At 39.0% G+C, this 20,515-nt stretch overlaps 1 protein-coding gene across 1 annotated transcript; it reads left to right on the plus strand.

Annotated features, from left to right (window-relative positions):
• Window positions 1–1,098: 1,098 nt before the first annotated feature.
• On the plus strand, window positions 1,099–19,246 carry LOC137785180 (DNA-binding protein RFX7-like). Its single transcript, XM_068576316.1, has 9 exons — window positions 1,099–1,575; window positions 5,587–5,620; window positions 9,191–9,276; window positions 9,521–9,643; window positions 10,439–10,555; window positions 11,241–11,325; window positions 11,418–11,631; window positions 12,277–12,557; window positions 13,220–19,246. The coding sequence occupies exons 1-9, from the start codon at window positions 1,454–1,456 to the stop codon at window positions 16,427–16,429; spliced, it is 4,272 nt and encodes a 1,423-aa protein (XP_068432417.1). The 5' UTR covers window positions 1,099–1,453; the 3' UTR covers window positions 16,430–19,246.
• Window positions 19,247–20,515: the final 1,269 nt, after the last annotated feature.

A 20,515-nucleotide genomic window follows, 5' to 3' on the forward strand; every position in this document is an offset into this window, starting at 1 on the left:
ACTGTCCCAAGAACCTCACTTGCACATTCAGCCACTCCCATATCTGTCCTGCAGTAACTCCTGTCTCTCCAGTCCCAGTCACCTGATTGTTCCCACTCACATGTTCACCTGTTTAGATTTCCCCTTGTCAGGCCTGTAGTATTTAACCAGCTCTTTCCACTCACTCCAGTCCAGATTGACAACACTGCTTTGTTGCTTCTTGCGTTTGAGCACCTGATATTCTACTGTTTCCTGGAACCTGTTGTCTACTTGTCTACCTGCCTGCCCTTCTCCCTGTCCCATTCCTGCTATTCTCCGGATTCCAAACAATCTCTGTTTGGACTTACATATGTTCACCGTTGCAATATATCCATAAACTCCTCTTTCTGGTAGTTTGCATTTGGGTTCTCTTCCTTGGTGCCTCGTCCTCATCCTTTTCTTGAAGAGCTTACAAGACTGAAGAGTGGAACCCCTGGTATAATATTTGATATTCATTGTAATCTATCAACTTAAATTGTTTCAATGTAAAATGTGCACCTGAAAGGTAACTGGTGTCTGCACCTGTTAAATACATAAAGTGGACTAAATATGAATTAGTATGGAAATATTCAAGTACAGTAAAAGTAGCTCAAAATTGTACTTAAGTACAGTACTTAAAATGTAGGCTACTTAGTTCCTTTCTACCACTGGTAGTTGTCAGATAATAACGCTTGTATTATATCAGTGGATATTGTGATTTAGTATATTCTCGAGTAAAGGTACAGTTTACCAAATGACCACAAAACCATAAAACCATCCTCGAACTGTCAAGATGGAGCTTTTTGTGGCCTTAGTTGTCTGAGCCCCCTCAGTTGACTGCATGTCGGTAATCCATCTAAAATGCATATAATAATAATAATAATAATAATAATAATAATAATAATAATAATAATAATAATAATAATAATAATAATAATATGATCAATACTAGTCTTCTAACATTTATTTAGACTGACATTCATAGTAACGTGCTCAGTAAGGTCTCCTGCTTACATGTTGTTTTTAATTCTGGGGCTCCTAGTGCGCATGCGTTTGCCCAACAGCTACTACTCACCATGCACATGCAGAGAAATCCCATAACGTGAGGGGTACTGCAGGGCAGAGCACATCGGAGGGACTAGCTATTTGCCTTGCAGCTGTCCGTTTACTATTTACGCCCACCTTTATTTATATACCCATGCATCGCGTCGCGTTTGACAGCGACCCGTAGTTTAGTTGCACAGCGTCTAAAATTCACCAAGTGTTGAGACTCGCGATGTCGGAGGAGGACTGGGTGGCAGCAGCAGCAACAACAACAACAACAACAACAACAAGGCGCGCTGCTGTCCCGTTAGCATCGCAACGACCTACGGTCCATGTTGTTTAGCCCGAGTACACACGTCCACGCCTCCCGCCCAGTCCAGTTCAGCTCAGACTCGCGCCGAGGCCCACCGCGATGGCCGAGGTGGACCCCCAGCAGCAGCCGGACCGCGGGGCGAGGAGTCTGCCCGGCCTGCTCACCGGGCTGCAGGGCGCTGAGGCCAGTGCTCTGCAACTGAGGATCAAGAACTCCATCTGGTGAGCAGGTGTTCACACACTACCACTGTGCATACGAGGATGCTTCAAAGGGAAATAATTAAATAATTAGCATATATCTCATTTGAAAAGTGAAGTGTAATACTTGAGCTAAACTCCAGCACTTTGTTTGATGCTGTGTGTAAAAGAAGCAGAATCACATGAATCTGTTCTATTACAAACAAACTACAAGTCTTGCAATACCCATTATGCATGGCACAGTGGTTTCTAGCAGCGTCATTTTATTACACTGAATATTATTGCTAAAATGTGACTTTTCATTTCCCTATTTATTTTTATTTAAAGTATACTTGTCAGACAAATTTGATTGAGTAGGAAGTACTATATTTTCCTCTGAAATGCAGTAAAATAGAAGCATTAGTGGCATTAAATGTAAGTACTTGCATGAAGTCCACATACTTCAGCACATTATAATACTGGAAGAAATGCACTCATAGTTTGTGTTGGTTGTAAGTGCTGACAGACTTATCTATAAAGATCGTCTTGGGATCAATAAGTTGTTTTAGGGTTGGGCGTTGACATAGACAGTGGTGAAATACAACTAAGTGCATCTACTCAGGAACAGTACAACATGGAGGTGATTGTACTGAACTTCTTTGATTTTTTATGAATTGCTACTGCATAACACCTCGCCAGAAAATATCCTACATTTTACTCCTTTGTATTTTTTATACAGCTATAGTCACCAGTTATTCTGTAAATAGGTACGCTATATATGCATAACAAATGATCAACTTCTATAATATGATGATGCATCGCTATAGACCAAACAATCCAACACTACATACAGTTGTTGAAATTAGCTCCAACATTAAAATTCTGTACTTTAAAGATACAATTGGTAACTTGGTAAATGTTTATGTTTCATGTTACTTGAATAAAGTACTTAGTGTATGTATTACCCTTTGAATAAGTTAACACATTGCTCAAGAGCAGAAGTGATTAGTTACATTACTTTGCATTACTCTCTCCAGCTCAGCCAAAGCTCCTTCAAACAACTCAGAAATGCAACACCTTCCTGTCACATTATAATATTAAAGCTTCAAAAGTTATATTTGATGCAAGTAACTTTTTTTCATATTTTTCCAAACTGTCACTATATCCTGGCAGTTGTACCTATGTAGTATCCAGCATGTAGGAAAAAACAAACAAACAAACAAAGCGAAGGAGTCTGTAACACAGCTGTCAATTGTCAATCACGGCTCGTGAACTTAAACTGTCAAACTAGGCAGCCCTACGTTAAGGTGTTGCCTAATTTTCACCTCAAATATTTTCAGAAACATACTTCAGTGTAATGTTTAGCTGTGAAACGAGAAAGTTTGTGTTCCGGCTGCCTTGTTTCAATCAGTCGAGCCAAAACCCACCACCGCCCACCAGACAGAGCAAATATTCTAATTTCACAGCAGAAACATACATACAAATATCTAAGTATTTCAGGTGAGTTATAGCCAATGTCGTAACAGAATCTTGATCAATTTGTTACCAGCATTGACTAGTTTGACAGTTTGATCAGCGTTCACGAGCAGTGATTGACAGCTGTGTTAGAGACTCCTCGGTTGTGATTGGTGAGAATGTTTGAAATAATGAAAGGTCACTTTTAGAGGTAACTGATTTTTTTCCCACAGACTATCTGTCTCATGTACTTTCAGGATATAGTGACAGTCTGAGCATGTGTGACAAAAAGTTATTTTCATTAGCTTTAACACACCTGTAATAATAATCTGATATTGTAATGCACGATGATATAAATCTGACATGGTCATTCTGCTTCTATAGTTTTGCACTTTAAATTATGGAACATTTTGACTGCAGGATTTGTAATAGAGTATTGCTACTTTTATTTCAGTAAAAGCACCATAGCGCTAGTCCCCTTCCTTCACCTCACAAGCGCCTCATACTTTGCTAGATTATTGATTGGTTGAAGGCGTTTTCACAGTAATAGTTATCTACAAGGTCGATCTATTTCCTCTAAACACAACTGATTTGCTTAAACCAACAGCTCCAGTATGTAGCTCCTGTAACAGCTGTGCTAAACCCTTGAAATACAAATATAATGGCATGTTTATTACCAAGATCTCTTTTTGTTAACGGCTAACAGCTACCAGACATGGCCATGCTATTATCCAAATTATTCTTATACCAGTTTTTTTAAAGAGCTCACTGAACGCACACCACTTTGCCCGGTTTTAGGCTACAAATAACAATTTCCAAAAGATTAACCAGACAGAAGCGCATGAGTATAAAATTACCAGTATTAAAACTGAATTAAGGGAAGGATTGCATAGAGCTGCCAGTCAATACGATAATAGTGACAATACAGCAGTTGTTGTCGGTATTGTTATACATTTGTCTGCTATAATATTGTATTAATGAATTAAATGATATTTTAGGGTTAAGAGATGTCTCATTAGAAAAAATACTTAATTTAGTTAACAACTGATAGTGAATGTTGTCTATCGTTGTTGATATTTAGGACTGTGTCCTGCCTGAAAGCAGCCTTTTATTTCTGAATCTGAATGAACTCAAGTATCATTTAAATGTCAAACAGACATAAAATGTCAAAAGGCTGAACTACCAGAAAGCTCGACAGTTCAGAGGTGAAATGTCTGCCAGAAAACTATAACACGTCACTATGCTCGCATAATGGGATGTTGGATATTAGTCCTGCTCTCTAAATCTTTAACCTTTAAGAGGATTAGAGCATAAATATTGACGTTGACTTGAGCGGCTGAGTGGTTCATGGGAGAGTGAGACTGTCTTGGTTGGGGTCAGCAAGTTCATGTGCAACTATACCGTCACTGTGTCTTGATCACCAATGATAATCTGTCAAGAATTGTTACGTTCCTGCTGGTTTTCAATCGAGCCACCCAATCACAGCCTGAATTGCATTTGAATAATATACACACAGTTTGTTTAAAGTTATCAATTCTTTTATCGATTTAGGGCCTCTAGTGTCATTGGGCATCTCGGCCAAATCTGTCAAACAAACAGCTCAATGACGGCCTTTCAGCACTGGGAAATCCTTGGCTCCCTAGTAACAGTGAATTAAAGGGAACTGTTCTTGTCGTGGCCTATAGCATCTCCTGATTTTGACCTGCGTGGTGTCGCCGAGTAAGAGTCTTTAAATGTGACATACCTTCCGTTAGTCAACAACAACTTGACCTGTCTGTAGATTAGGATTTAGACCAAGAGACGTTATACTCATGTATCTTGGTTTAATGGTGGAATGAGCTCCTCATTGACATCAAGACTGCAGAAAGTCTCTTCTGCCGCAAACTAAAAACTTACTACGAACAAACTAAAAATCTTTTTCGACTATACCTTGAATAAAGAAATTAGCACCTAATAGTACTTAAAGGGCACTTACTGAAAGCACTTTGTAGTTTAAATTTGTTGAAGAAATTGTACTTTCTTGATTCTTGTTGTTCTGAGTTTGTACACATGGTTGAATGCACTTATTGTAAGTCGCTTTGGATAAACACGTCAGCTAAATGAAATGTAATGTAAGGTATTGATGCCTTACTGGTTTAAAATCTGTTGTCTAATGCTGTTTTTTTGCATGAATAAGTTATATTGCATAGGGCTGTGTAGTTTATTTTGTTAGTTTGATCTGCATCTTTTGTCTAACCTGAATGGTCAGTACGAATGGAACGAGGCTCCTTCCTTTCATTGTCGAATATACAATGAAATACACATTAGTACATGTTTATATATTTTTTTAGGATATACGTGTCATAGATCTACTCAGTGACTGCATATGAATAACTGTGTTCTTCTGTTCGAGACAATGTTACCACAGTGGCTGTCTTTTTTCTTTCTTTTTTTTTACATATGACAACATGTGTTCCTGGTGGTGGGATACATGATCTGAGAGATGCTGGAGGGTCGTCTCATGCCAAACATTCCTCTGCTTTATAAATAAATACACTTTAGACACAAGCGTTCATGTTACATAAGCTTGATACTAATTTATACTTTGTCTCTGTTTTGCAGCAAATCTGTTCAATCAAACGTGGAAAACATTCTGGTGAGTAAGCCTGTGACTTGTGTTAACCAAATTACAATTTAAATGAAACTTTTTACTTAACTGTTAAAATATATTTTTCTAATGTATTTTTGGTTCTAGTATGTAGGCGGGAGATACGATTGATTCCTTATGGGTTTATTTGGTCCCCAGCGTATTACAGCGTATCAAAAATGACTTCAAAATATCCGTACAATAGGAAAATGGTGTTCAGAACATATGATAACATACTTACATTGTTACCTGGTTTACCAGTAATTGGTGAAAACGTTAAAAATATGTCCTGGAAATGATATAAAAAAAAAACCTAATGTGTAATGGTTTGGAGCAAATTACATTTTGACCTGAAGGTTATTCTAGTTCCAAAAACAGTAAAAGTCAAGCTCTGGGAAGAATGACTGCGCTCTATGACTTTATTAATGTATTATCCTTAAAGATTAATCTGACCATTTGTTTCTTAATTAATCACTTTTTTTTGTGTCCTTAGAACATAAAAAAGTAGTGAAACATAACCATCACAACTCCCCAGAGGCACAAAGTGATTTATTCTGGTGTATATTTTGTAGTAAACCAAAACCATTGATAAATATGCTGGGGACCATGAATACCTACAGTACAACTGAAAATATTGACTCAATGTCTTTAACTGAATTTTGGTAGCTGAATATCTATTACCTCATATCAATAAGTGAATATTGGGCCCAAATGAAGCTGTTTGTGGAGCAAATATATGTATTTACGTAGACGTCTACAGTGTATTTAGTTATTATGAATTATGTTTTGATATCAATCGTTTGTACGTTGTGACTCAGGCTGTGTCGACTTTATTCTGGTTTTGTGTGATTCTCTGGAGTAGATTTCATAACCTGCTGTACAAGCAGTCAAGAAGCAACAAGAGCCAGCTAGTGTTGTACTTTACTGTAAGCTGGATTTGGTGTCCAGTTTTGTAAAAGCCAGCACAGTTGCTATTCAACAACAATATAATGGTTTTGTTTAATTAATGTGCCGCTCCTTGAAGAGTCTGACTGTCAACTCTAAAGCCTCATGGGAGCAGTAGCCAACATGTTAAATACATATAAATAATTGCTATATATTTGCTAAAGTCATGATTAATCAAAGTTTTATTTAAGCAGTTGTAGATACCATTTAAATTTGCTGAATATCTCAGTATCAAGTTTCAGCTTTTAATAAAAGAAACCCTCCTCAATGCAAAAAAAAATGAATCGTGGCGCCCAGGCTTGTAGAAGTTGGCCAGGACTTTGGTCGTCCTCATTTAATACTCTATATATATTGTATGATGTCATGTAGTTGTTATTACAGACTGGTTCATCTACCTCATCCCTGTCATGCCTTTCAAAAAAAGAAAGTCAAAAATGTCTTTTCACCTTGTGTAACCCTGTGTTGTCATTATCCACACTCCCTCCTGATCGCTTCTTGCTCTTACCTGAGATGACACACCTACAGCATCATGTGACAGACGTTGTCTACCTCAGAGTGTACAAAGCTGCACAAAACAAGCTTCAACAGTGAAAATGAACCATCCACTCCTAAAGTGTAAACTGTGTTTGTGTTTTGCATGGTCATAACAACTTTGTCTATAGTGAGGATTAGAGTTCACTGTGCACAGCTGATGCCACATTAACTTACAGACTTGATAGTCCAAGTCAGCAGAGCAGGAAGTGAGTGGAACTAAAAAAAAAGACAACCGCATCCTCTGATTGATACATAACCAGGTTTAAGCAGTATTGCCTCTGAAAAGCAGCTCACATATAAAAGTAATTGCTTATTATTATTCCCTGGTTTAAAAAAAAAGGCTGATTATTATTCTTAAGGATGATGTGTATTACCTGTATTCCTCATGGCTGCTCAGTGTCCGCTACCTTCAGCCATGGGAGCACCGTGGGGCCAGCAAAAACTGGTCAAGGTGAAAGGTTAATGGCAGAGGATTTAAGTTCACCTTATACGCTTGCATACTCTGCAGAAGTCTGTCTGTCTGTCTGTCTGTCCGCAGCCATTTAAGCTGAAAATACTTTTGTGTCTCAGCTGTACAGCTGTGAGAATGCAGCATACGAACGGCTTATATTTCAACACGGCTAGGTTTAAAGCCAAGTTAAAACTTAATTCATGCTCCTCACTTCTAGCCCAGCTGCTTCACTGTGGGGATGCTATGTATGATATGCCACATTTGGCTTCCACCAAAAACAGGATTAAGCCTGACAGACAAAAAAAGCACCCTTCCAACAGTTGTATGCACCATCTCCGCCTATGAAGCTCATAAGTACTTCACAGGTCTCTTGGTGTATTTCTCACTAGTTTCTCTTTGGGCAGATTTCAGTTAGGCCATACTCTTTTTATTTTCTTAAGGCTTGATTTGAAAGAGGCCTCCGTTGATTTAGTATTGCACGCCTATACCATCGTGTTTTTATTCCATGTATACTTTTTCTTCTCAAAACCTGGCACCTACAAGACCCACAATGCACAACTGACACTACGGATCACTTGAGTAAATTTAACCGATTTAGCACTGCTCCCCCTGGAGCCTCAAAAGGCTTTAGACAACTTGTTTCACTCATTAAATTGCCAACTAAAGTTAGACTTTAAGATACAGTATGTATCATAATGCAGTTTCACTTCAATGTGTTTTCTGTTGAACAGTTTAAAAAGTATTTGTTACTAACATCATTCCCACATCGTGAGAGTATTGCTGTTTCTTCTTCTGCTATCTTGTTTCTTTTCCTTCTCAAGAACACCGAACTGTATTAACTCAAGCTGCATATTTACAGATGAGCATATAACATGACAGAATTTAGCTCTATAAATGTTTAATATTGATCCAGTACAGCAGCGTGTACTGTTTGTTTGTGTTAGTACTGTTCTATTGGTACTGAGCAAAGGCCAGGATCATAACTTACTCTTTCACTGTAAGAAAGGCAGGTACACGTAACAATCCACAGCACGGCTCTCCAACCTTTTCAACTCAGAGATAATTTACTTGTATGGTCCTTTAAAAACATTTTAGCCTCCTCTGTTTCGTTCCAGCCATATGCAAAGTGCTTCTTCTATTCCTCCTGAAAATTAAAATGTAAATGTTTGTGTTATATTCTGCGGTCATTGTCAAATCTGGTGTGCGCTTTTGTGTCAGAAGGTTATTGAGTAGAAATTTAAACAGGTAAAGTGACTTTATGGACATAATCTTTGAATCTTTATCAAGTCACTCTGAAACAGTTTACAAGCTACAGGTTGCTCCAGAGCTACTTGTTGGAGACCCCTGGTCAACAGCCTTTGGGCTAAATGTGTCACAATGACAAGGTTAACAGGTGTAGCAAGTGTAAAGTTTACCAGGGTCACCATCTTATAGTTGGATGTATTGGCATGCTAACATTTGCTTAATATCACTTACCACAAAGTACAGCTAAGCAAAAGTCAGGTGCCCGCCACATTTATTGCACAGATTTTTTTTAAAAAGGACGACCTCTTCCTTAAAATCCAAGGCAGGATGCTACTTCCTGTAGATTAATAGGAAGGCAAAATATTAAAATGATATTCTTTTTGTACCCTTTTTTATTTTTGCAGCAAGATGTGGAGAAGTTCTCAGACATTGAAAAACTCTACCTCTACCTTAAGTTGCCTTCTGGTCCAACCAGTAGCAGTGATAAAAGGTAAGAACACACCCAGTACTTATAGAAAAATGTACAGTTGTTGAAGTGGCAAATAGTTTGTTTTTGTCTTTCAAATGTTTAGTATATGAATTACATAGAATGGTAAAATAACAATGACACACAGACAAAGTTAGATTATCTTTGGTTAGGATGCTTTCTCATGTTACAGTGACTTGAGTGAGCCAAGTGTTGTTCTTTTGCTTTGTCAATTGTCAATCAATCAATGGTCCACATCTTCTCTCAGTGACCAGAGCGCCCTGTCATCAAGCCGCACACAGCAGGTGCATGCGTTTAACTGGATCCGCCATCATTTGGAGGAATATCCAGACACATCTCTTCCCAAACAGGAAGTCTATGATGAATACAAGTAGGTACAAATAGTCCAAAACAGAGACTTTATTTAGTCTCATATAGTTTCTTATCAAACGTTTACAATATATAAATCACAAAGAATAAATCTGATTTGTTTACCTATCTATGGACGCCACTATGTATTTGAATATGTTTCATTGGTGTTCACCTCTTGAATAGATAACAGCTACTAATGGTCGAGATTCTTTCTCTTTTAAATTACTGACGGCTGAAGCAACAGTATAAATAGACGCAGCAGGCATGAGAATCACAGAGAGCAGCATGTGTTGGTAATATTAGAATGGAAAGTCTGAGACAGCCATTGAAATGCTCTGACAGTGTTATGTAACTGTCTTTTTAACTCTACTAGATCATAAATACAGTGCCCTCCAGAAATATTGGCGCCTTTAGGGTAGACAGGTGAAAAGGCTTTAAAGAGACATTATGTGCTTCACTCTAAAGCAAAAACTTTTGGTTTTCGACAAGGAAACGATCACATTTGGCACTATCTTTGCAAGTATTGAAGTGAAGTAAAAAAAAAAAAAACATGAAAGAAAGATTACCTCCCTTTATGTTAGAAAGGAATAGGAATAGTGCAGAATCAACCACAGTACAACAATTTAGATTTGAACGTCACTTAGTTTATTTCTTAATTTACAGTCACTTTTACAACTATACTGTTGCAAAATGTCTTTACATATTATACCGTTAAGCCTGTGTTATCAGATTTTTCTTTAGCCACTTGGGTGCAGCAATAGAAATTGTAAACACAATATTGACATTAATTTATTCTGTCTTTGATGTATTTTAGGAGCTTCTGTGACAATCTAAACTACCATCCGCTGAGTGCTGCAGATTTTGGAAAAATGATGAAAAATGTTTTCCCGAACATGAAGGCGCGTCGACTTGGCATGAGAGGAAAATCAAAATATCCTTCAGTGGAATGGATTGTAACAGTCTGGGTCTGTCCCTGGTCACAGACCATCTGCTGTTGCAGTTCATAAGCTCTCTAAATATAGATGTGAAATGAAATAAAGTCCCCCTCTGCCTCGGAAGCAGGAGCATGAGCCTTCGGGGGAGTCACCATGATCTTAACCTTTATGACACAATTGTCATTTTTTTTGTCTTCTATTTTCCTGATAACGTAAAAGTGCAAAAACTTCATTTATATTCATAACCTTTAGTAATTTAAGTTAATTAATTATGTTGGTATAATGTAAGGATGTTATGGGTTATGATGGCAAAATACTTTTGCCTGTTGAAGGGAGTTCGCTTTATACGTGTTAGCGAACTGCTTGTCTCCGAGGAATCTATAACTTGTTCAATATTAACATATTAAACATATTTTAAATTAGAATAGTTTTACTGCAGCAAAGTGATAACATTTCTAGAAACTCCTGAATATTTAATTTCAAGCTTGGATGATCCTATTTTCAGATATCAAGCACTTGATATAAGAAAAATCTAAAATCTTGATTTTACATTGATCTGACAAATGAAAAATAACTGTCAAATTTTCTCAAATGTATTTTTTCCTATTGAACTGGAGTGTGCACAATCTATATTACTGCAGATGTTGGAATCACATGTTTTTAATCTTAACACCAGTTTACATATTGCTACAGTGGACTGAGGAAGAGGCCCTTTGTTCACATGCCATCTTTACCCTCTCTGGATCTCCATAAAACAGGGGATGGGGTAATATTTCAAAATAATCTTGAATCTCTTTTATGTCAATGTCTTGTCATGCAATGTATCATGTGTAAAAAACACAACTATTTTGTGTGTAGCTTCAGTCTGATGTTTTAGAGTCAACGGGCCAGCTGAGCAGCATAAAGGAGGATGTGCGATTTGCAGCCTGTGACCTGGTGTGTGAGTGGGCCCAAAAGGTGCTGAAACGCCAGTTTGATGCCGTGGAAGACTTGGCTCGCTTCCTAATCGACAGCCATTACATCAGCAACAAGTCTCTGGCAGCTCTCACCATTGTCACTGGCACAGCAACAGGTCAGACGCTGTCTAGATCGGCTTTATGCCGCCTGTGTAAAAATAGATCACTTGTGGCATCTTGAGGCGGCTGCCTGCTACTGCTTTTTTATGTCAGTGAAAAAAGTGTCTGCTCTTGATTATTTTTTCATGAAGACGGCTGTATTTTTCATGTACCTGACACTTTACTAGAGATCTCTGGTACATACTGAACATATTACGCATTAAATATGTGGATAAACAAAGATTATTCAGGAATAGAATCAACAAGTGCTCACACATTTCAGAGCCAAACGCATTTGCACTTAAATCAGACTCTATACTTAATATACATACATGAATGTAACCATCTGATGTTGCAGCTGGTTGTATTTTTGGAATTAACAGTTTGAATTTATATATTTGTTTGGCCTCATTTTTGCTTGCATTTTGTTAATCTTCTACATGTATAGCTTAATCCTGTTATTGTTTAACAAATGTATGTTATTTGACTTTCATTGTGTTGTATTGGGATCAGCTGGGTTTTTAAATCTAAAATTCCCAAATTGTTTCTTAGCTTTTGCATATTACATAATGTCTTTATATGTTATGATGTTGAGGCCATTACTTTTGGCTATTACCAGGAACATGATACATCTCTAATCTCCCGCTGTTTTCTTTCTTTAGAGGTTAAGCCTCCACAGACGGTTTCAGCGTTTGTCCCCACTGCTGAGGCTCACTCCTTCCAGCCTCATGTGACGACCCTGTCCTCACCCTCCGTCGATGCGAAGCAGCAGCTCCAGAGGAAGATCCAGAGGAAACAACAAGAACAGAAGTTGCACTCTCCTTTACCTGGAGAGGGACAAATCAAGAGGGCAGATGACATTGTGCCTTGTGCCAGCCCAACCCCTCTTTCACCTCAGCCAACGATAGGCATCGTGGTCGCTACTGTGCCGAGCCCCATCACGGTGAGAAAGCAGCCCTCTCAGCAGCATGTAGCTTACACTCCTGTGTGTAATTGTGTCTTTTATATTCACCACACTGTAGAGTAAATAAGTGGGAAATGATATATTTTTTGTTCATGCCAAGAACCTGATAAACACAATTTTCGTCCAAAATCACAATTTCTTTCAATCTTAATAACACAGGGAATTCAATAATTAGTAAAGATGAGTGTAGTCATCTTTTTTTTTTTATTCTATTAAATTATGTTGTACTGAATTTGTTGATGAAATAGGTAATCAAACTAATTTTAGACATCCTTTAGACATGTACTTTGAGAGAGAAAAAAAGTAAAAAATGGTCCCGTGTCTCGTATTTGAACTAAAGATAGACATTATTTAGCTACAAAACTATGCAAGTGTTCATTATCATGATTATTATTATAACCACAGTCTTATGTCACTTCAGGTATCTATCATCTATGGATGTGTTGTTTTAAAACTGTGAATTCCATGCTAAGATATTTCTGGTAACACCTTAAATGACAACGGATGATAGTCCTGAATAGTCCAAGCTGTCCTTAAAACCATACCTGCCTGCATTGCTGTTGGTGTGACGGCAGTTTTATAACTACATTTTGGATGCACACTCAGTTGTCCACTTTCTGATTGACCTTCCTTCCATGCAGGTACAGAGAAGCAGGCAGTTGTTGTCCCCCAGCCCAATGGGAACAGTAGAGAGCAAAATGTTGCCTATTAACTTCCAAATGGTGACTCAGCCGGTCCAGACAATGAAACAGAGCCCCAAAACCCCGCAGCGTATTATAGCCAGCCCAGTGGGAGAACGCACTGCTCGGCAGCGCTATGCGCAAATCCTGCCCAAACCTGTGGCCACGACCGCGATCACGTTGCGCTCGCCCTCCACCATGATCATCGCGAACAGCCCTGTTAAGACTGTGATGACCACATGTCATGTCAGCCCAGTCAGTTTGGTCAAGATGACAGCCATATCACTCTCACCCAACAGCAGCAATACCACCACTTCCCTCGCGAACGCCACTCTGCGGCCGGCATCTGCAGGCATTAGTAGTACTTTGTTTGCAGAAGACATCAGCTCCAATCAAGGCATGAGGAGTACTTCTGCAGTCCCCATTCTGGCCCCGGTGGCCAGGTCTGGGCAGACTATGAACACTCATGCCATCGATGTTGAAATGGAAGTTGAAGCTATACATAAATATAGCCAATTGCAAAACCCTAATGCTCAAGTTTTCCCTCAAGAGGCAATGACAAATAGGGCTGGAGGGGCTTTCCAGAGGGCTGCCAGTGTGCCCATACCTCAGTCTAAAGGCTTCTTGGGTCTGGAGGACACATCCAGCACCAATTGTAATGGAAATTCCTCTTCAAGCTATAATACTGTTCCACCAGTCGAAAACAACAATAATGGCGCTGATAATACGTGCGCTTTGCACTTAACTCTGAATACCAGCGCTGTTTCTTTACTGAACACCAGCACACATCCTTCATTTGGGGAAAGCAGCATTCCAGTAAAGGAAGGTTTCCTGTCCACTAAGAGCCTCAGGAAACGTTCAGGCCTCAGTCCAGACCTTTCGCCGATCAAAAGGGCTTTTATTCCCCGGCAGACAGTAGAGGGCAGTGCTGGTCTTGGATATGGAATTAGAAACACGATCGGTAACATCCTCAGGCCAGGCGCTCCAACTAGATCTGAAAGTGCACCAGCTGCCAGAGAGGTAGAAATGAAAATGATTTCTGTCCCATCCACTCAAGTCCACGCACCTTGCACTTCCTCGGTCAGAGCCAGTGGCTTCTACTCTGTTGGCAAAACACAGAGCTCAATGCAGAGGAAAAACACTTCAACTGTTATGGAAACTTGCACCTCAGTCAGTCACCCATTAATTCAGCAACAGCAGGGACAGACGATGGGTAACGTGCATGCCATACCTAATAACCGCAGCCTCCAAACCCATTCAGGTGTGAGTGATGTTAGGAGTTCAGCCACAGGTACCCTGGAGGCAGCTCAACAACATACCTATTCTAAGTCTATCCCTGTTACGACTCCCTTAGATTTTTTGAGTCAAGTTTCATCCACAAGCCAGCTCCCTATGCAGACTGATATTGACTACTTCTCCTTTGATGATGATGTGACTCAGGATAGCATTGTGGAGGAGCTGGTGCAGATGGAGGAGCAGATGAAGCTTAATAACCTGCAGGAGTTTGGAGACTGTGTTACATTGCAGGGCCAACAAGCTGTGATGCCACACAACATAATGTCTACCAATCAGACCATGACTGCTTACTATCATGCTGCAAACTGCCACAGCAACCCGATCCAAACTTCAACACCGACACCTACTCCAACTCCAACTCCCACATCTGAAATGATGGGAGGAGTCCAGGGCTTCACCAGAGAGAGCCCTTTCTCCCGCATCGCCTCAACAACCCCAGTGGACAGCGCACTGGGAAGCAGTCGACACACCCCAGTTGGTACTCCACACTCCAACTGCAGCAGCAATGTGCCTCCCAGTCCAGTGGAGTGCAGAAATCCATTTGCATTTACACCCATCAACTCCAGCATCACTGGTTTCCACGACGGCAGCACCATCTCCAGCAGCCCAGTCAAGCCCATGCAGAGACCGATGGCAACCCACCCAGACAAGACCAGGCTGGAGTGGATGAATAACAATTACAACAGCAGCAGCGAGAGCTTAAACAAGTCAAACAGCGGAATAGGAATCCTCCCCAGCTATCAAAGCCTGATAGGTGACCATTTCCAAAAACCCCACGCTTTCGCTGTCCCTCATGCACGGCACCACGACAGCCATTTGGGGCGCTTGACCCCGATATCGCCTGTTCAGCAGCAGCAGCTAACGAACATGGCCAAGCAGGAGGGGTTTGCTGTGCCGGCCCCTCTGGATAACAAAGCCTCCAATACAACTGCTACAACCTTTCGATGTCGCAGCGTAAGTCCCGCTGTGCATCAGAGGAACTTGAGTGGAAACACAGGAAACCTTCCCCATATCCCTCATTCAGTAGTGTCTTCCTTTAACTCTTCTGTGACGCCAGAGATGTTAAGCATCTTTGCCAACAGCCAGACAAATCTTGGGGTGAGTAGCATGGCGCAGAGGAGCCATTCTGTGCCGCTGAACATCATGATGCAAACTGAAGTCCAGCCCACGCCCGGCCAACACTGCAATAGCAAAAACATCACCAATGTCCTTCTGAGCAAGCTGGATGGGGACCATGACGACACTGTCCGGGGGCTGGGCATCAATAACTTACCCCCGAGCTACACTGCACGCATGAACCTCACCCAGATCCTCGAGTCTGACCCCAACCTCTCCTGCAGTGACCACCATCTCAGCCGAATGACCTCTGACTCCACCAGCAGATTCAAATTGCAGAGGCCAGATTACCTCATCGAAAATGCTATTAATGAACAAATGATTCTCTCAGCCGGTGACAGCCGAGTACAATCAGCTTCAAGAGAGCAGCATCAACAACAGGCCCAGGCTTTGTTGTTAAAGTTGAGCTCACAGCAGCATCAAGAAGAACTACAGCAGCAGTTGGATTTCAGCAGCACGGTGAAAGACCTCCTGGCAGACAACAGCCTTACTGCTGGCAGTCAGCCCATGGACCAGGTGTCCGAGCCAACTACAGGCACAGATTTCCCATGTGAAATCAGAATGACATCGGAGCTCTGCAGTAGTATCAATGACCTTAACGCATTGGACACAGACCTACTGTTTGACCCCAACCAGCAGCAAGGTCAATATCAACATGCTGCTGCAGAGGATGAGTTGGTGAATGATGTGCTGTTTCAGCAAAGTGGACTTGACTGGCTCGAAAGCAAAGATCATCCAACTGTTGGGTTGATGGGTTGAGAATACAGCTTTTTTTTTTGGTCATGTTGAACATGTAAACCTGTTCTTGTTTGTTTATTTATTTTCAGGTATTTACACTTTTTAATGTAACACTGGACACATTGAGGTTTGTCCAATTTAAGTGCCAGGCTGAACTGCAAAGATGCTGCAGCACTCTAATTAAAATGCTGGTCATTTCCCTTTAATCAGAGGACATCGCCTCACATTGTTTGTTCAAGAGCATTTACAACAAGTAAACAAAAGGTACTGAACTAAAAACTATCTTTAACTGAAAAGTCAGAAAAAACATCCTAACAGAACCATGGATTTCTTAGTGTCAGTAAATATATAAATTAATGAAGAATTATTGGAAAACAATATTATTAATAAGTCTAAACTATGTATTTATATTATTGTGTCTAACTCTTTTAACTGAAGCATTATCTAACGAAGCTTAATGTGAAAAATTACTGCTGAACTAATATTATGCCATATTTCACTGAATAAAACTGTATAAATATAACAAGTTATCTTTGCAGGAGCTTTAGGTGTCAGTCTAGTTTATTTGCATTTTCTTTAGCTGAAAAATATATATTAACAAGACATGTTTGAAAGTGTACACTTAGTGTAAAGAAATATAATTCAGTGAGCCAAATCTATCCATAGAAATCCCTTTAATATATTCCTATGATCTGCTGGAGTTGGCATGGAGCATATAATATGATGGAGAACAATTTAAAATATCCAATAAATTAGTTGATTATGTAAAATGTACTCTGATAAATCAATTTGATGGAATGCATGAAGAGTAATACTTGAAGCATACCAGAATCATAAAAGAAATGGATTACTGTAACACCTGTCAGTTCATCTGGTCCACATTTTCAAGCTTTGAGGTGTCATTCATTTATATACAGCCTTCCCAGACTTTGTGCCTCTCCAATGGATTTAAAGAGTCAACCTCTCATGTCTAAATCATCGCCCTAATCAAACGTCTGCTCAATATAGAGCTCTGACAACTTGAAGATGATATCAAGAATAGAATTAGGCCTTTTTTTGCACTTTGTATTGTTTTTCAAACCACATTTTGCAAAGGTTTGGAAAAAGACAAAATGTCTTCTAAACTATAACGTTGCAAAAATCTCTCATGAAGCTCTTTTATTTACATGGGGTAAAACTTTTCTTTGTTAATTGTTAAATCTATATTATGAAAACCAGCAGTGTAATATGAGGGCTCTACTCTTAACCACTTGTAGATCAAAATGTAAAGAATTTATGAAAGTAACCATTTGATAATAGTTCAACTAAACCCCATGAATGTGGGGTTTCTGCACTTTTAGAGTATGATCATTGTGTAAAAGAAGAGTTATGGGACAATAATAGCCATTTTCCTTCGCACTCAGAAAATGCATTATTGTATTGTGTGCAAATAACTTCTTTTATTCAGAGGTGAGGGTTTTCATTTGATAAAAAGTGTAATAAATAGATTAAATCAAGCATTTCTAAACAACTTGAACAATTTTTGCTTCCTACTGTAGCACTCATCATACTGCACTGACAATCTATAATACTTGTGTTTCTTTACATACGTGCACTGAGTTTGTTTGAAATGACGGAGGAACATGGTTGACTGCATGGCCTGAGGATTTCAATCATAAAATCACAGATTTTGTTTTGCATTGATTAAGAGCTTTGTGTAAAAAACTAATGCAAACACCGGGAGATGAGACTCACAGGTGCTCCCTGAGGGTTTGGGTTTCTGAGCCTTATGTCCATACCAAAGACTAACTGATACATATAACCTGCAATAACATGCACTAAGATATTGGATGACATACCGAGTTATGTCCGGTAACAGCCATAACAATTATATTCTGTAATGTGAAGAATAAAATGGGATATGTGTGAAACATTGGGGACAGTGGCAGCACTGGAAAAACATGTCTTTATATAATCAGTTCATCAGGACAATGCTAAGGATTTTTTTGTTTACTATTGTTGATGCTTTTGTAAAACCAACAGGTAAATAATGCTTTATGGTGGCAAAAAAAGACACTGTAATTCATCATGGTTCTCTGTATTAGCATTAGAGAGTGTGTTTTTATTTTTTGTCAGTCTCATCGTCGTTCAGGGTGTTTGTGTTTTTACAATATATTCAGAATGTGTTGTTTGTACAGAAGATGTAACCTTGTAAACCATATTATCATGATGTTTTGTAGCATACATGTTCAGTGTCATAGCATATAACCACATATCATACATGGTACTTTTGTTCAACGGATAAGTTGTCCAACGTGGTGAATAATAAGAAAATGTGACAAAACTCTCAAAGTTTAAAACCTTTCAGAACTGAATTTGGGCAGAAAATTGTCCCATAAACTACTTGCTCACGTTTTAAAATGTGTAAATGAGACGATCTATAATTATATGGTATACTATTAATGTCATGATTTATTGCAAATGCAGAACATTGAATCTCTTTCAGTGTGTTGAAAAATATTGTGCGTTCTTTTCTACATTTTTAGACAACCCTTACGTTCTCTAAAAGCAGACTATGTATGTCTCAGTCTCATTTTGAGTATGATTTAACATTGATCAATTTAAACAAACATTTCTTATTTATGTTTTAGTTTATATTTCCCGTGTCTGTGAAAACCAACAAAGCATTTATTACACTGGTTTGTGTTTAAAGAAGACTTTACCCTTCCTCTTGCTGAAAGTGGTTCAGAGCTGTAGAACTGCACTCTCCTGTTGTGTTGCTGTGATCAGTGTACGGGGGATTTTTTTCTTAATGGGGAAGTGCTTGTTGATACTGCTTTTTAAAGAGTTTTTCAAACAATAAACATTTTTAAGTACATTAGTATCCTGGAATCAGTGTTTTTTTATATGTGCATAAAAGGAAAAGGCAAGATATGTGGAGCTGCATGCACAAGGAGCACATGATTGCTCACCTTTAAATGGCAGTAAAGTAAAGAGAAGCAATACCACAGTGTCGAAATATTCTGAAAAAAGTAAAGCATTCAGAACTTTAAGTGAAAGTGCAAAGGTATTAGCATCAAAATATACTTATAAGTAAAAGTACAGTGCAGAATTGCCCATTTCATTGCTTGTACATCTTCAAAAGCATATGCTCTTTTGACATATAATGTAATTAAAAATACCACAGAAGTACTTAAAGTATCCCAAGAGACATTAGATGTCTATGTATAATGTGTTTGTGCTTTGTGATAAACTGTAAAAACATTTAACTTCTTCAGCAAACCAGCTCCAGCCCTCTAGCTGTTTGGCACTTAAAGTTAGTTAAACTACCAACAAAGGTTATACATATTTGGTAACATCTTTGGGATCCATATTTGGTAATTTAATGAGTGAGTTTGTCCTTTTAGAGTTTTAGTTTAGTTTTTTAGTTTAAAGTTCACATTTGCAAATGCAGGTTTCCGAGTTGACTGGCAAGGGATAGAGGAATAAAATTCAGATTAGGATATCTATACATATGTTCAGCCTTGGAAGGAGTCCTTAAATACAGATGTTGTCTGTGAATTCATGACTTTGTGTCCAGAGTGTCTCTTTCTGCTTCCGTCTTTTGGGAATTAATAGTTAAAGGCCTTTCTACATGACTTTAGTTCTGTCCACAAAGCTGTGAAGGTTGATCTGAAGGTTGGATTCCACGGTTTGCCCGACTTCGCCACTCAAAGCATGAATGCTCGTTTCCACAGGCGGCAGAGAGCAGAAAGCTCTTGGGGAGATAAGCCTGATAGAAGACAGTGTATGACACAATCAAAAGTGAATAAGGTTTTAACCTGCCAATTTATTAGCCTAAAAAATCCTGTATGTATTGAGTTATAGTTAAAATATGCAAGGTCTCAACGATGACAGTAATCAGAGTATTTAGTTTGGACTTCAGACTTAGATTTGGAGAAGCTAAATTTCACACATATTGTTTGTGACAAACATTTGAATCCTTGAATCCTTCAAATTAATATAGCTGATGTAACAACGCCATACACACACCACCATACTTAGCTGCTGTTGCTTATTGATGGTCAGTGTCACTGGTGAAATGGAACTTATACATGTCCTTGTATTTAAATACAAATTCAGGGTATT

This window comes from Clinocottus analis, unplaced genomic scaffold, assembly GCF_023055335.1.
Source record: "Clinocottus analis isolate CAN_PGR_092001 unplaced genomic scaffold, fCliAna1.0.p SCAF_1, whole genome shotgun sequence".
NCBI lineage: Eukaryota > Metazoa > Chordata > Actinopteri > Perciformes > Cottidae > Clinocottus > Clinocottus analis.